Here is a 16064-nt window from a genome sequence, read left to right as displayed (position 1 = left end):
AATTTTCCAAACTTTTGACCAGCTCAGTTCTGCTCCTTCCCTGAAAGGTTGGGGGTGATTAGTGAAGCAGGGGCCGAGAAAAAAGGGGGTTCCCAAAATGTTTTTTCCCCATGCAATTTCCCATAGGACCTTTAGCCACGGCTACAGCTCGAACAGCTGAACGGAATTACACCAAATTTGGCAGAGAGGTAGCCCTCAGTTCCGACTTGTGCCTTTGGCATATCTGGTGTCAATCTGTTCAGAAGTTTCTTTGAAAATTACTGTTAAAGTCATTTATATATCTATGGACGCGGAGGATCCGCGGATTGTGTGAGGATAGGCCTCGTAGGATAAGCACACCGTCCCGATCACGTGCTCAATTTTAATTGGCTGTCAGGCGGTTGTAAACATTCAAAATCAGTAACTGTTGGCAGCCATTTTGTGCCTCCGTAGAAGCGAGGCTGAGGAAGTCATTGAAATATGTGTGCAACTTGTGAACACCGGGCACGGTAGACACACCCTGAACCCCTAGGCCTAGGCCTAGGCCCGCCCCCTCATTGCACCACTCTGCAAACACGCCCCCTGATGCGTTTGCAGAGGGGGAATTAACTCCCCTAGAATACTGGGGGTCCCTGGGGGTCAACTAGCCAACCAGGAACCTCCAGCAAGCGCCAGGGGGCTGTGTTGCAGGGAGGTGTTCTGAGACCACGGCCCTTTTTACACCCCTCTGCAACACAGCTCTGTGGCGCTTACTGGAGGTACCTGGTGGGCTAATTGGCCACCAGGGGACCTCAGGATTTAAGGGGAATTAATCCCCCAACGTAAAATGCGCCACGGGATGCGTTTGCACATTGGTGAAGTTGGGTAATTAATTCCTCTTCAATTCAGAGGTCCCCTGGGGGCCAACTAGCCCACCAGGTCCCTCCAGTATGCGCCAGAGAGCTGCGTTGCAGAGATGTGTTCAGAGGCCACGCCCCTTTTTACAACACTCTGCAACAAAGCTCCTTGGCGCTTAGTGGAGGTAACTGGTGGGCTACTTGGCCCCCAGGGGACCTCTAGATTGAAGAGTAATTTATTCCCCAACTTAGAGTGGGCATGGCCTCTGAATACCTCAATGTAACGCAGCTCCTTGGCGCATACTGGAGGTACCTGGTGGGCTAGTTGGCCCCCAGGGGAGCGCAGCATTGAAGAGGAATTAATTCCCCAACTTAAAACGCGCCACAGGGCGTGTTTGCACACATGTCACTGCAGGCCCCGCCCCCTTCCTTCACCACTGTAGAAATATTTCTCTAAAATCAGTCGAACTACGAATTCCGATTTACTCACCTGTTATCAGGAGAGAACTCAGTGCTGCATTTTTTAGCCCAGCACTGACCCTGAAAAGTAATTCTAAGCGTACTTACCAGTAACTTGTATTTCCTTCCATAGGAATCCATTGTGTGATTTTCACCAGAAAAGTTTTTGTCTATTTTCACAAACTAAAAATATTGCCTGTATGACTTAAACACATTCTTTCAACTGTTTACAGGAGATGCACCCATGCTGGATCCAGGATACACCACTGAGTAAAGAAAAAGTAACGTTAACATTACTTACCTGATAAGTGAATTTCCTCCCGTAGGATAACATTGGTGGTTCTATGTGAAAAAGTTTCTAAGTGTCAACTTTTAAAATACAATAAAACAACATTATTCCTTAAAAATCACTACTGTAACCATAACGTTTTTACTCAACTGTTTACAGGAGATATCCCAGGACTGAATTTAGGATCTAGTCTTGTGGTTAGAAAAGTAATCCAAAAAGTAAGTTGCATTTAACTTAAAATTTGCATTGAGCTTAATGTTGCATTGTGTCTGAAATTGTGTTGCGCATTACAACAACTGAAACTACTGTACTTAAACGTCTATTGCCTATTTGCAAGTATTTAAACTAAAGTAATTAATTCTGAGAAAGTATATTTTGTAATAAAATGTATAATAACTATAATGTAATTTAAAAAATAAAAGATCTAAAAATAATTAGTTAAAAAAATGTAGTAAATCAGTATAAAAAAATATATAAGAATTAATACATTTAAAAATTGTCATTTACAAAACCTTTAAATTCACTGAAAACACCATAGGTTTCATACATGTTATAGTTAGGAATTAGCATTTAAAAAACCTTTAAAATTCACTGAAAAAACCATAGGTTTCTGTCCCGAGATGGTTGGGACGTTGGAGGTTGAACGGGATGCTGTTGATTCTACAGGGGGAGCTGATGAAAAGAGGAACACAGGCGCCTTCAGTAGCGGTTTTAACGAAGGCTTTATTGGGACGTAAGTTCTTTTCATGAAACACAGTCTTTTGAAATGGAATAAAGAAAATGAATCCTCTTGTGTTGACTCGTTGGCTTCGGGACGTCAGTTGGTCGGGGTCCACACCGGGAGTCGTCTTTCGGTTCCGCTCCGATACCGGCAAAGGAAAAGAAACGAGGGTCAGGACCAAAATAATGTTGTGATACTTTCTCAAGGGACGGGAGTGAGGTAATAACCGTCGTGAGCTCGTGCACTACTTAGTCTACCCTTAACAGGTGGGGAAAGGAAGTGCTTGTGTAGGGGTGGAGGATAGAGGGCTTTCTACAGAAACATTCACTGCTGTTTCTTCCGCCCAACCCAACCCCCGACCTGGCCCCGTACCTCTTGGAGCCACGCTCCTCCCGTGGGAACGTGGCGGGGCCAAGCGTGGAACTGTTGGCCTCCTGGCGTGTCGTTCTCCTTCTGCTCCGAGTCCTGGAAACTCCCGTCGTCTTCCACGTGTGCCTCCGCTCCTTGGGAAACGCCGTCCGATGAGGTTTCTGTCTCTCCGGCTTTTGACGCCGCTACGCCCTCAGGGGGTGGAGTCTCGTTACCTGGCTCAGGAGTTTTAAAGGGACCTTCCGAATTACTAATCAGAATCCAGACCGAGTCGTCCTCTTCGGTCCACGAGGCTGGTGTATTCTGTGGGGACAAGGTGCACGGTAAAAGAGGTGTGGCTGTCCACCATTCGGCAGTATTCTGAGGTTCCGGCCCCCGTGCCCCGTCACATTCCTCCCCCCCTGGCTTCTCCCGTTCGGGGAGAGGGAACACCCTTGAAAGGAAGTCCTCGTTACCATTGTCTTTTCCTTTACGGTGTTGAATGGTAAAGGCATACGGTTGAAGAGACAGGAACCACCTCAAGACTCTGGGATTATGGCTACTGTTTTGATGTATCCATCTCAGGGGCGCGTGGTCTGTATGAAGGATGAATGGTTTCCCCTCGAGATAATACCTAAGCTTCTCTACAGCCCACTTAATAGCCAAGGCCTCCCTTTCAATAGTGGAATACCTGCATTCTCTGGGAAACAGCTTCCTACTTACATACAAAACAGGATGCTCAATGCCATCTTTACTGACCTGGGACAGAACAGCACCAATACCCACATTGGAAGCATCTGTAGCTAGAATATAGGGTTTAGCATGATCAGGAGAGGTCAATACTGGTGCCGTAGTCATGGTGGATTTCAAGAACTGAAAGGCTTTTAAGGACTCAGGTGAGGGCTGCTTAAACTCGCTAGGTCTGGTGTCTTTACGAAGGAGGTCAGTCAAGGGGGCTGCTATCTCAGCAAAGTGAGGTATAAACCTACGGTAGTACCCCACCAGTCCTAGAAAAGCTTGTAGGTCTCTTTTGTTAGAAGGAAAAGGAACGGCCGCTATTGCTCTTACTTTTTCACTTTGGGGAGCTATGGACCCTTTACCCAAGACATACCCCAGGTAGTTTACCGTATGAAAGGCGGCTCTTGATTTTTTTGCATTAATGTGCAGTCCCGCTTTCTTTAATGCAGAAAGGATGGTTGTCAGATGAAAAAGATGTTCTTTCCAATCTCGGCTGTAAATAACTATATCGTCTAAATAGGCCGAGCTGAAAGCAGTATAGGGCTGTAGCACTAGGTTCATTAAACTTTGAAAAGTCGCTGGAGCCCCATGCAACCCAAAGGGCAGAACTGTAAATTCGTAAGCTCCATCGTCTGTTACAAAGGCCGTTTTTTTCCGATCTTCTTTCCGAAGGGGCACTTGCCAATACCCCTTTGTGAGGTCGATAGTTGTTATGTAACGGGCATCACCTATCTTTTCTATCAAGTCATCAACCCTGGGGATGGGGTAGGTATCGAAATGTGACACCGCATTTAAAGCACGGAAGTACATACAAAACCGTTTGGACCCATCCGGTTTGGGGATCATCACTATAGGTGAAGACCAATGGCTCTGGGATGGCCGTATGACACTGAGTCGTAACATGTCTTGGACTTCTTTACGGACCGCATCTTTTCGGGCAGCTGGGATCCTGTACGGTCTTTGCTTTACGACTTTACCCGGTAGGGTTTCTATGCGATGTTCAGCAAGATTAGTTCTTCCTGGTAAGTCGGTGAAGACGTCAGAAAAGGGTTTCAGTGTCTCTGATAACTCCTCCTTTTCTCGATTGGACAGCTCTGTATTCACCACTAGTTGGTCCAGGGTTGACGTCTGGGCCACAGCCGTCTGTGCTACCAAATGTCCCTCCCGTGGCGCTGGCCCCAGCCATTCCTTGAGCATATTAATGTGATAGGTTTGTGTCTTGGATGGGGACAAGCGTAACCTGTAGGTCGTAAGTCCAATGGTATCAACTATCTGATATGGTCCTTGCCATTCATGTTTCTGTTTGTTCATGCTAGAAGGCAAGAGTATGAGGGCCCAGCTTCCTTTTTTCAGTGTTCTCAACTTCTTGCCTTTGTCATAGGTTTGTTTGTACCTGTTCTGCTGGACTTCCAGATTAGAATAGGCTAGCTCTTGTAGCTTTCCTAGCTTGGATATTAAGTTGCTTGTGTAATCTAACATTGACTTCTGTTCTTCTGCTTCTTCATTCTCCCACATGTCCTTAGTTATCTCCAACAAGGAACGTGGCATCCTTCCGTATAGGTGTTCAAAGGAGGAACACCCCAGGCTACTTTGTTTCTGAGCCCTGATAACATATAGGGCTATGGGTAAGAGCCTGTCCCAGGAGGGTCCTTCGGCAGACAACATTTTCTTCAGGGTTGATTTGAGGGTTTGATTATATCGTTCCACCAGACCATCGGTCTGTGGATGGTACACCGAGGTCTTCAGATGTTTTATATCAAGAGAAGTACAGACCTCTTTCATTAACTTGGAAGTAAATGGTCTTCCCTGATCAGTCAGTACTTCCTTCGGAAACCCGACTCGAAAATAATTCTACAAATTTTTCAGCGATTGCTGCTGTGGTGGTGGTTCGCAGCGGGAAGGCTTCAACAAACCTGGTGGCGTAGTCAACTATGACCAGGGCATACAGGTATCCTCGGCTCGACTTTGGCAAGGGGCCTATGATGTCCATGCCGACCCTTTCGAATGGCACCCCAATAATAGGCATCCTTTGTAGCGGAGCCATGGTTGGTCGACGGGTGTTTTGTCGTTGACAAACTTCACATTTCGCACAATATTCCTGCACGTCTTTATATACCCCGGGCCAAATCAAATGTCGGGTTATGCTGTCCGTAGTTTTTTCTTTCCCTGCGTGACCGGCCGTCAGATGTGCATGCGCAAAGAAAAGGACTTGCTTCTAAAGGACTGGGGTACCAGCAGTTTTAATTCCCCTTCCGCTCTGTTTTGTCTATACAGTAGGTCATTTTTTATTAAAAAGCGCGGATAGGAGGAGGAGGCTAGATCACCCGCAGCATGGGCAGCTTCCCAGGCATTGACTAAGGTCCTGTCCTCACTCTGAGCAAAACGGAAGCTTCGATCAATAACCCAAGGTTCGGGGGACAGGTATGCAGGAAGGCTACTATTCTGTTTTGTTTGGGATAGGGTCTCTTTGAAGAGGGACAAGAACTCAGGGTTGTCTGTACCTAATATCATGTCTTCAGGAAGTGAGTCCACCACCCCTACCCACACCTTACAAGGGTCCCTATTTGGAAGGGCTATCGTAATAGAAGCTACTGGGTATGGCTTTACATCTCCGTGGACACACCTTATATAAATGGGCCCCTTTGGATTCATCTGTTCGGGTTTAACAAATCGGGTTTGAATGACTGACTGCCTGCACCCTGAATCTAGCAAGGCCCTTACAGAGTAACCATTCATCCTCATACTCACGTAGAAGGTGCTGCCCATTTCGGCGGAGTACATCACTGTCCTCGGAAGATAGCCGACTTCCATCGGTTCCTCTGGTGGCTTACGTTTGGGACACATTCTTGCAATATGGCCCCACTCTCCACATTCGAAACACTGGGGACCTTTATTTGGTGGAAGGATCATACTTGTGGGGCGTAGTACTCGCAGCAGTTCTACTCCGCCCTTAGGTTTTTTCTCCATTTTGGACGGCGGAAGCACTTTCCGAGTCTTTTCCGGCTCCCACGTAAGGGTTTTTGGTTGGGCTCTAGCATATTGGGAAGCCATTTCGATTGCGTGTTCTACAGTAAGTCCCACATGTTGACGCAACCAACGCTGTGTAGCGTAAGGCAGGGCTTCCATGAATTGCTCCAAATATATTTTCTTTAGAATGTCCTCTTTACTACAGAGATCCGGGCGCAACCATTTGTCGGCTGACATTTTTAACCTAAAAAAAAGAGTCTTTGGGTTCTCCCCTGGTATGCCTCTTTCTTTCCGGAATCGCACACGATAGGCCTCCTGATCCAAACCCAAATGGTCCAGGATCACCATTTTGATAGTGGCATAAGGCGTGGTGCCGAGGGGGCTAGCAGCCTGATAGGCAGACTGGGCTTCGCCGGTGAGAAGAGGGGCTAGGAAAAACGGCCATTTCTCTTCTGGCCAACTCAGTGCATGTGCCGCCCTTTCAAAGTTAATCAGGAAGGCGTCCGGATCTTCACCTGAAACGTACTTCTGGAGGACCACCCCTGGGGGATGGGGGGTATGTACTCTAACCTCCCCTTGGACGACTTGTGGCGCAGGGGTTATACTCTTTAAACTTTCTAGTTGAGCCGTTATCGTGTTAGTGAACATGTCCCGGTCTGCCTGTGCGGTCGTCATTTGGTTTTCCATCGCTTTTTCCAATTTCTCCCGTCCTTTAATGAGGTGGTCGATTAGGGCCTCCATCTTTTCTTGACAGACGGATGGTGATCCCACTTCTGACACCAGTTGTCCTGAGATGGTTGGGACATTGGAGGTTGAACGGGATGCTGTTGATTCTACAGGGGGAGCTGATGAAAAGAGGAACACAGGCGCCTTCAGTAGCAGTTTTAACGAAGGCTTTATTGGGACATAAGTTCTTTTCATGAAACACAGTCTTTTGAAATGGAATAAAGAAAATGAATCCTCTTGTGTTGACTCGTTGGCTTCGGGACGTCAGTTGGTCGGGGTCCACACCGGGAGTTGTCTTTCGGTTCCGCTCCGATACCGGCAAAGGAAAAGAAACGAGGGTCAGGACCAAAATAATGTCGTGATACTTTCTCAAGGGACAGGAGTGAGGGAATAACCGTCGTGAGCTTGTGCACTACTTAGTCTACCCTTAACAGGTGGGGAAAGGAAGTGCTCGTGTAGGGGTGGAGGATAGAGGGCTTTCTACAGAAACATTCACTGCTGTTTCTTCCGCCCAACCCAACCCGCGACCCGGCCCCATACCTCTTGGAGCCACGCTCCTCCCGTGGGAACGTGGCGGGTCGAAGCGTGGAACCGTTGGCCTCCTGGCGTGTTGTTCTCCTTCTGCTCCAATTCCTGGAAACTCCTGTCGTCTTCCACGTGTGCCTCCGCTCCTTGGGAAACGCCGTCCGATGAGGTTTCTGTCTCTCCGGCTTTTGATGCCGCTACGCCCTCAGGGGGTGGAGTCTCGTTACCTGGCTCAGGAGTTTTAAAGGGACCTTCCGAATTACTAATCGGAATCCAGACCGAGTCGTCCTCTTCGGTCCACGAGGCTGGTGTATTCTGTGGGGACAAGGTGCACGGTAAAAGAGGTGTGGCTGTCCACCATTCGGCAGTATTCTGAGGTTCCGGCCAACGTGCCCCGTCACAGTTTCAAACATGTTATAGTTAGGAATTAGCATTTAAAAAACCTTAGAAATTCAATGGTTTTAGGGGTGTTATAGTTAGTTGGACATTTCACTCGTATAAAACCATTGAATTTCCCTAGTTATAGTTAGTTGTACTAACTATAACTAACTACAACTTGCGCGCTCGCAATCCACTGATAACATCACTGATGACATCCCAAATGACATCACTGATGACATCACTGTTGACATCATCCACGTGACAATCTGATGCATGTTATCATATACTAGTATAACCTTTCAACACTCTTTATAAAATATGGAGTACCATATTTGAAACTATTGACACACCAATACAAGTTTCTAAAAACCCACTCAGTGATTCCTACATCTACACAAACATCTAAACACTTACCTATAGTTTCACTCATACATAATAATAAAGATCAATAGAACAATATTAAATATACTTATACACCTACATCAACATTACACACCAGCACACATTCTGTTTACTTATGTAGTCATTCTACTCATTTATGCAAACAGTTGATCATACTTATATTTACTAAGCTACACACTTACACAAACACCTCTTTATTTATTGATATAGATAGTAACTCATACTTAGTATGTTATAAAATCACTATTACAAGTATACAGATATCCATACGTCACTCATACAATCACTGAGTCTTATGTATAGTTATTTATATAAAACAACTGTCACATACACTGCTTTTTATATTTCTAGGTTCGTGGACATGTATCATTGAGAAATATATTTACTCATCACCACACCCATAAAGAGATTCACTCACCCAAACAACTGTTACCACATACAGTCTTAACGTTATATACCTACTAAATCTACTATTTACACATCTTTGGACAGTCACACACCTCCCACCCAACCACACACACATTATTTCACTATCCCATATGAATACTCACTTAAATATTTAATAACTAATATAGACTTTCACATAGCTAGTAACTAACCTATGTAGTAGTTTACACAACAAGAGATAGAGTGCTACAGGTATTCACAAAGTTTAATCACTATCCCATATATTTAGTGAGACACTTTAAATTCGTCACTTACACAGTCAAACACATTGCTACTAAATCCTCCATTCAGACACTTATACATGCACTCAGTCTTCAAGGCAGATTGCATTATATATGTATAATACTTATTTAAATATAGAACCAAACCACATTCACTGGATGATGTCATCAGTGATGTCATTTGAGATGTCATTAGTGATGTCACTGACCATGTCATGAATGATGTAATATTTGACATCATCAGCAGTGGATTGCGGGTGCGCGAGTTATAGTTAGTACAACTAACTATATCAGTAACTGTATATGCTATGCAGGCAAAGATGGGGCGAAGGAGTGAGTCTCACTCCTGGATTAAAAAAAACAGACCTAAACGGTGCAGCTGCCCACTACTTGCTGGGCAGCTGGGAAGTAAAAGTGCGGCAAGGGCTCTTACTGGCCCTCAGGACAAATGTGTAGAACGTTGGAGCTATCTGGCTCTGAAAATAAAGTAAGTCCCTTGGAGCACTCATGCTCCTGAAATGACTCTGGGCCCTTTAAGTAAATATGGTCAAATGTTAGAGCCATCTAGGCTCTGGACTTAAATATGCCCCCAAACATTGGAGCTGCCCGCTGCACATTGAGGCTGCTCAGAAAGCGTTAACTGGGTACTGTGCCTTTATCAGGCATCATCGATAGTCTCCACAGAGCCCCCCAGCCCTTTCCTACTTACCGAGCTGCTCGCATGGGACCCCTCTCCGTGGATGTGGCGGGGGCAGGCACCGGCAATGTGCCTCGTGCCCCCTCCACGGGAACCGGCTGCGGCACTTGCGGGGCTCTCCCCATTAACAGGAGCCCCGCCTCACCAGGTGCCTTGCTTCACCCGGTCCCCCATCTCGCGGCTGCCGTCTCCTCTCCCGGCTGGGTGCAGGCCCGCCCCCCCAACCAGGCAGTCAGATTCTGGGTTGCACTAGGCAGCAGCCCGGCAGCAACTCTCTTCGCTCAGCTGAATGTTTCGGAAGCGGCTCGGTCCGTGACGGTGAAACGCGGGGTGGGCACCCACTTTAGTTATAAGTTTAACAAAAGGCTCCCTCTAAATTGGACTATAAAGCAGTGTGGGCTCCTGCTATTTCAAATATAAAAATAGCGGCCATGTGTCGTGGGCACCCACTGTAAATATAAAAATAAGCGGGGTGGGTAACCGCAAGGCCGGCATCTCGGTGGAATCCCCATGGTGGGGGTTCCCTCCCAAAGGGGAAAATTAGGATACAGCGCTCCCAGGGTGCAAAAAGATGCAGAAAGGTCCTGTAGAGAATAGAAATAAGTCTCAGCAACAAAATGTTCCTAAAGATGAAAAGGGGGCAGGCAGGGCCCAGGGAAAAGAAGTCCTCCAGGCATCCAGGGGCAGGGCAAAGCCCAGGGAGGCAAGCCTTCCCCTGAGCCCCAGCAGCAGCACACCCCTGGTAGATTCAAGTCGCACACAAGAACATTTTCATTGGGTCACAGCCCCTCCTTTTATACAGCTAAATCCTTTCTTCTCAAAGGTGCCGGCAAGGGGAGAACCAGATACAACTGGTTCTGGAGCACTTTGTTTTGCTCGGCTCCCTTCTCTATTCACAGGCCAGGCCAGGGACATCAGACGCAGCACAGGAGGTTGAGCCAGCATTGTGGAGGGAAGGCACAGCCCAATTCAGGTCCCAGGGGCAACTCCTCCCTCCCATCTACATGCAGATCTCCCTATTTACCACCGGGCAGACTCATCCTGGCTCCTGGAGCCAACCACACCAGCCAGCCCCTATCACTCACAAGCAAGACAGGCAATTCACATCTCACGGAAAAGCCAACTTCTAAAAGTGGCACTTCTCCACTAGACACAACAAATCTGCACACACCATTGCGCAGCACTTATTCTCACGAGTTCGCACATACCAAACTCGACCCTGCACTCCCCACATATCACAAACTAACCTGGACATACATATCCCCCGTGCATTCCTATGGGAGGCAGTCCACTCTCAGCACATGCACTCAGAGTGCACACGTACTTTACACTGGGCCACAGTGCTAGTTTGTGCAGAGCCCTAAAATCACTACCACCATGTCAGAGGCTAAAGGCAAAAAATTAAGGGGTGAACCTGCCAAAAAGGCCCAAGTCCAACAGTTGAGTACTACATATGACTAGAAACAGCAATGGCATGTATTCAGGTTTTTTTTAGGGGGAAGGGGAGAATGTAAATAAGAGATTTTGTATGCAGACATATATTTCAGTTAGTCTTCATAGAAAGGTATGCTAGACCAATTTTTGGAGTTTCTCCAGTATCAAAGTTACATTTCGTTAGGATGGCATTGATCTCTCCAGATTTAACTAATAAGTGAAATATGTATTATTAAAATGTGATGTTCATGATACTGTGATTTATAAGTGTCATATTTAATGCACAGTGTTGTATAAGAGTTCAGGCATAGGCTCCTAATAATGTTACATATGATTCTTGGATTCCAAATTCTCAGTTGGAGTTCATGATTGAAATGATGACCGATTTGCAGTGGTATTTTCCATTGTGTGACATGAGAATGCATTCTGAGAGATTTAAGCTCTTTGTTGATCTTCTGTATTTTCCCAGCGAAGAACTTTGCAATATTATTTGTAATACCCAGGAGATTTTAGGTTGTGAGATAGTATGTAAGTTAGTTAATCATGGGCAAATTTTGCGTATCTGGCTTTCGCGAATTTGCTTATTTGCGAACTCGCAATCCGCAAAATCCGCGAATTCTCGCGAATTTGCGTTTTTTTGTTTTTATAGTGTTCGCAAGGGTTTCTGCAAGTCCGCGAGGATTTTGTACCAGTTCGCAATTGCGAACTAACTTGTCGGCACGCAACGGTCGCGACTATGTTGTTTCTACATCTGGTTCATCATCACAGGTTCACAGCACCCTCTGCTTCAACACTGCCACCCTCTGTTTCACCCATGCCACCCTCTGGTACATCAATGCCACCCTCGGTTCATCATCATCACTGTAGATTATGGGGGGAAAAGCAAGCACACCTGCCCTGCTTCAACTGACATGAATTAATTTGGGGTTGATTTATTAATGTGTCACTGTTTTAAAATTCCAGTCTGGCACCTGCTTCCTTATCTGTCATTTGCTTTCTGTTGCAGTGCAATTTTTTTTCCAGGACCTTTGTGGCCTACTTCTAGCTATTCTATGATCCGGCTGTGAGGGTCAGAGCAGGGTCATACAATTGTTGCAACTAGCAACTGAACTCTGGAGGGGCCCCAGTCAGGAAGCACTACAGGGAATGGTTACTAATGATAAATTTGAACTTTTGCAACTGCTGAGTGCTTTCAGTTTAGCAAAACTCGTTTTTCTGCAGAACAGCAAATGTAATGCCCCAAACAAACTTACTTGTGAAAGTTGATTTCTAATCCAAAGTGATCCAAAAAAAGTCAAAAAGCCTCAACAATCATCATTTTCAGAAGGTCTATGCTGCTTGCTAGTGGATTTCTTGTGCAGAATTGGAAATTTTGTAATTTCGCGAGTGCAAGATTGTTGCTGCCCGCCGCACCTACATGTTCGCAATTTCGAACTTACGCCGCATGCCGCAAAATTATATCACCAAGAAAAAAAAATCCGCTGCATGCGAATTTGCGGGTTTTCAGTAAATTCGCGAGCGTTCGCGGATCGCGAATTTACCGAAAATCTGCAAAATCCGCGAGCGGAACGGATTTTCCGCCCATGCTTAAAGTTAGTAATCTCTTTATTTGCATGATTAACTAAAACCACTACAATAGGGTGAGCAATTGGCATTCAGTTTCTCAGAGTAATCAACCATAATTAAAGTCCCAAACTTACAGTTCAATCTTATAATAATATTCAGGTACAGCAGTGTGCTATGTGCAGAGATCATGCAGTTAAAACAGTAAAAGATTGTTTATTCAAAAATAGAAATCCTGCATTTAAAAGCTAGAATCAATAGAATTAACAAACCATAGGACCACAAAATAATGTTTAGGCAGCAAGAACCAATGTGCAGAGTCAGCAGCATAAAAACTCATTATACAGATGCAAGAGCAGAAACAGTTAAAAATTATTTATCAGAAGTAAAACCTGCTATTAGCTCATAGAATATTTAGGCTAATGAACTGTAAGGCCATACGATTCTGTATAGGCTTCAAAAAACCACGTGCAAAGTCTGCATCGTTTAGACTATTACCACAAAGTACTGTATGGGCGGCAAAAACAAATGTGCAAAGTTGACAGCATATAAACACATAATACAGATAGCACAAGCAGAAAAACGTAAAAATTATTCTTCAGAAGTAAAAACTGTTGTTAGCAGCTAGAATATTTGAGGTTAAGAGTCCGTAAGACAATACGATTCTGTGTGGGCTGCTAAAGTCAATGTGTAAAGTCAGTAGGATTTAGGGATATATTCAAATGGTCTGATAACCACTACAAGATTAGTGTAACGCAACTTTCAACATCCCAGCCTATCGTGGGAAAATAACCCCGCGTCAACGTGGAATTCACAACAAGGCGGTAGCATGCAATAGACACCAGACAACGCTGCAAATATCCGCGTGAAAATCAACGTCACGCCACAAATATGTGATACGCGAATGCAAAAAACAACCGAAGAGGCCAACTGCGGTACAAAAAGTAGCGAAAACCGTTCACGGGCCTGCAAATCCCATGTGTCTGGTGGGATAATGCACCATAAAAATCCAGGTAAAAATACACCAGAGACAAAGCACGTAGCAACATGGATGCACCATGACCCAGCGCAGATCCCAACTTGAACTCCACAACCCCCACAGACTACCAGCAATGAACAACAGGGTCAGGGAAGGCTAAGGAGAAGAAGGAGAGTAAAACAGGGTGCAGACTGCAGGAAAACAAGACCAGCATCACAGAGGTGACAGATTACTACCAGCAACTGACCCACAAGCAGACCACCTGTAATGCATTCAGGGAGAAGGGGAGACGAATCCAGGAGGCCTATAGGCAACTGCATAGTGTGACAACCTAAACCACGCACCAAACCACTGCCAACAGGAAGGCAGCAATTGGAGGAAACCCAGTCCACAGCCATCAGTGTGGAGACGGGGCAAGGAGTAGGGAGTACGGACACTGGGGAGATGGGCACATTGGCATACATGCACAATGAGGCATAGCACACCCACAAACACCCAGGATCATGTCTCGCATCTCCTTGGCACACAGCAGGACACACACATAGCACAAACACCATACCCACATTGACGACGATGTGGAACTACACGCATAGCCGACACTGCAGAACGGAGGAGACAACTGGCTCCGCACATGCACACAAACATACCCACTACAGCTGACAGAGCCGGTAGCAGTGAATTTGAGTGGGTGATGACAAATCTACATGTCCAAACCCAAACCCACTGCCTCAGGTGACATGTCTGCATCTGATGTACGCAGCAAAATATAAAGTCATAGGGCCCAGGGCCCACATGCATACTACAAGACCACAGGGACACATGCAGAGATCATGTAGAACTGGCTACGGGCACATGCGACTGGCCCCTTTATTGGCAGGGCCACATGTAGTGACACCTCTGCTGGATGTGTGTGGGGTGAATATAAGTCAACCCGCACGGAATGTCTGATGTTGGCAACCACTCGGACATTGGACACCAGTGCAATGGATACAGAAAACACATGCAATACAGTGACAAGTGCTGAGCAGCATGGGGTGAGGTGGATGAAGTCCAGAGGACAGCTGACATGCAAACAGAAATGCCCGTAAGTTGCAGTGCACTGGGCTGTGGACACTAGAGGTGAGTGTGCTCATGTGCAGTAAAAGTCTCGGATTGTGTCCCTTACATACACTCCTGATGCAGATGCAGTGGGGTGTGTCAGACCTGCATCATCCTCACTATTAACGTTTCAGGGTTCTCACACTGTTCGTGGTGACATACCTGCGCAACCGCTCCACAGCACAAAACACAAGCAGCAACGGACAATGTCCTGCAGTGCACTGAGTCACTGGCACCTGGAGTGCTGAGCAGGGAATTAGGCCGATGATGGCATCCAAAACAGGCCTGAGCAACCCAGAAGTCTGTCAGGACCACCGCTGCAACTCTGGCAGATGGGGTTTGGAGGTGGTCCTTGCAGTGGTGGCATGTGCCTCCTGCGGTAATGTGTTGTCTGGGTTGGTCTGTAATCATGTGAGCCCTGGTGGGACGCATTTGGGCCCGGAGGCTGCATACAGCACAAGGCCACCGAGTCATAGCGTTGATGACCCCAAGGCCTGCGCCTCAGGGGCCAGCCTATGTTTCCAGAGAAGGGGTCCCGGACTTGACCAGAAAAGAGTTGTTGGCCCTGGATGCGCTGCGGCCGGCACAGGCACCCAGCCACGGGACGGTGACTTACGGTGCAGTCAGATGGGCCATGCGACCTGAGCCACTCACCATCAATGTCAGAGGTCTATGTTGTTGAGTGTTTCGGGGGACAGTGGAAGGTATCCTCCAGGGCTAGATGCCGAAAGGTTTGAATTTATCTGAAAGCAATAAATGGGGGAGTGGAATGCGACAGCATGTTGTCAGCACAATTCCGTATCAGCTACATGGGGGTGAAAACTGCCCCATAGTCCATACGCTCAGATGCCACCACTGTTTGACCAGAAAGTGTCTATGAATGTCGGGGAAGAGACTTAGTGGCACCGGGGCTGAGTAGGGATGCAGACTGCGATGATGCCGATACACTAATATGGACTCCGCCATTGCTGAATCATGACTCTGTGACCTCCTGGACCGCAGTTTAGGCATCAGGGAGTGGTCAGCAGTGGCTCACAGCCACATGTCTTTGGCTAGTGATGCACTGCGCTAGTAACACCAAGGCAGTTGTCGGTAGTGTGCAAACACCTCCGTAAAGATGATCCTTTTCTTTCTGCCAAGTTGCAAGGTGACATCCTCTTAGGCCTCCCCTTGCATGCAATGATGTATATTCAGCCTTTGCATACTCGAAGTTCTGTTCCAAATCTGTGGCCTACTCGAGCACAGCCTAAGCCA

At 46.5% G+C, this 16064-nt stretch overlaps 2 protein-coding genes and 1 long non-coding RNA gene across 3 annotated transcripts in view; all 3 read right to left on the bottom strand.

The window, feature by feature from the left end:
• Window positions 1–16064, bottom strand: part of LOC147701349 (inducible metalloproteinase inhibitor protein-like) — a 142607-nt gene that overhangs the window by 41212 nt on the left and 85331 nt on the right. The gene's annotated exons all lie outside the window — the stretch shown is intronic.
• The window catches only part of LOC147701352 (uncharacterized), a 53904-nt gene that overhangs the window by 35231 nt on the left and 2609 nt on the right, over window positions 1–16064 (bottom strand). The gene's annotated exons all lie outside the window — the stretch shown is intronic.
• Window positions 2609–7258, bottom strand: LOC147701353 (uncharacterized). The gene is made up of 2 exons (XM_086930052.1): window positions 6119–7258; window positions 2609–2956 (listed from the first exon to the last, which is right to left on the bottom strand). The coding sequence occupies exons 1-2, from the start codon at window positions 7256–7258 to the stop codon at window positions 2609–2611; spliced, it is 1488 nt and encodes a 495-aa protein (XP_086786178.1).

The sequence above is a fragment of the Lissotriton vulgaris genome, chromosome 7 (genome assembly GCF_964263255.1).
Source record: "Lissotriton vulgaris chromosome 7, aLisVul1.2, whole genome shotgun sequence".
Lineage (NCBI taxonomy): Eukaryota > Metazoa > Chordata > Amphibia > Caudata > Salamandridae > Lissotriton > Lissotriton vulgaris.
This window is presented reverse-complemented; position numbering and strand designations above follow the sequence as displayed.

Bases quoted from the DNA above. Each gene is read 5' to 3' on its own strand.
- LOC147701353 (XM_086930052.1), bottom strand. From the start codon at position 7,258: ATGAAAAGAACTTATGTCCCAATAAAGCCTTCGTTAAAACTGCTACTG. The intron at 2,957-6,118 runs GTGAGTATGAGG...TTGTCCCCACAG, and splicing joins AAATGGGCAGCACCTTCTAC to AATACACCAGCCTCGTGGAC.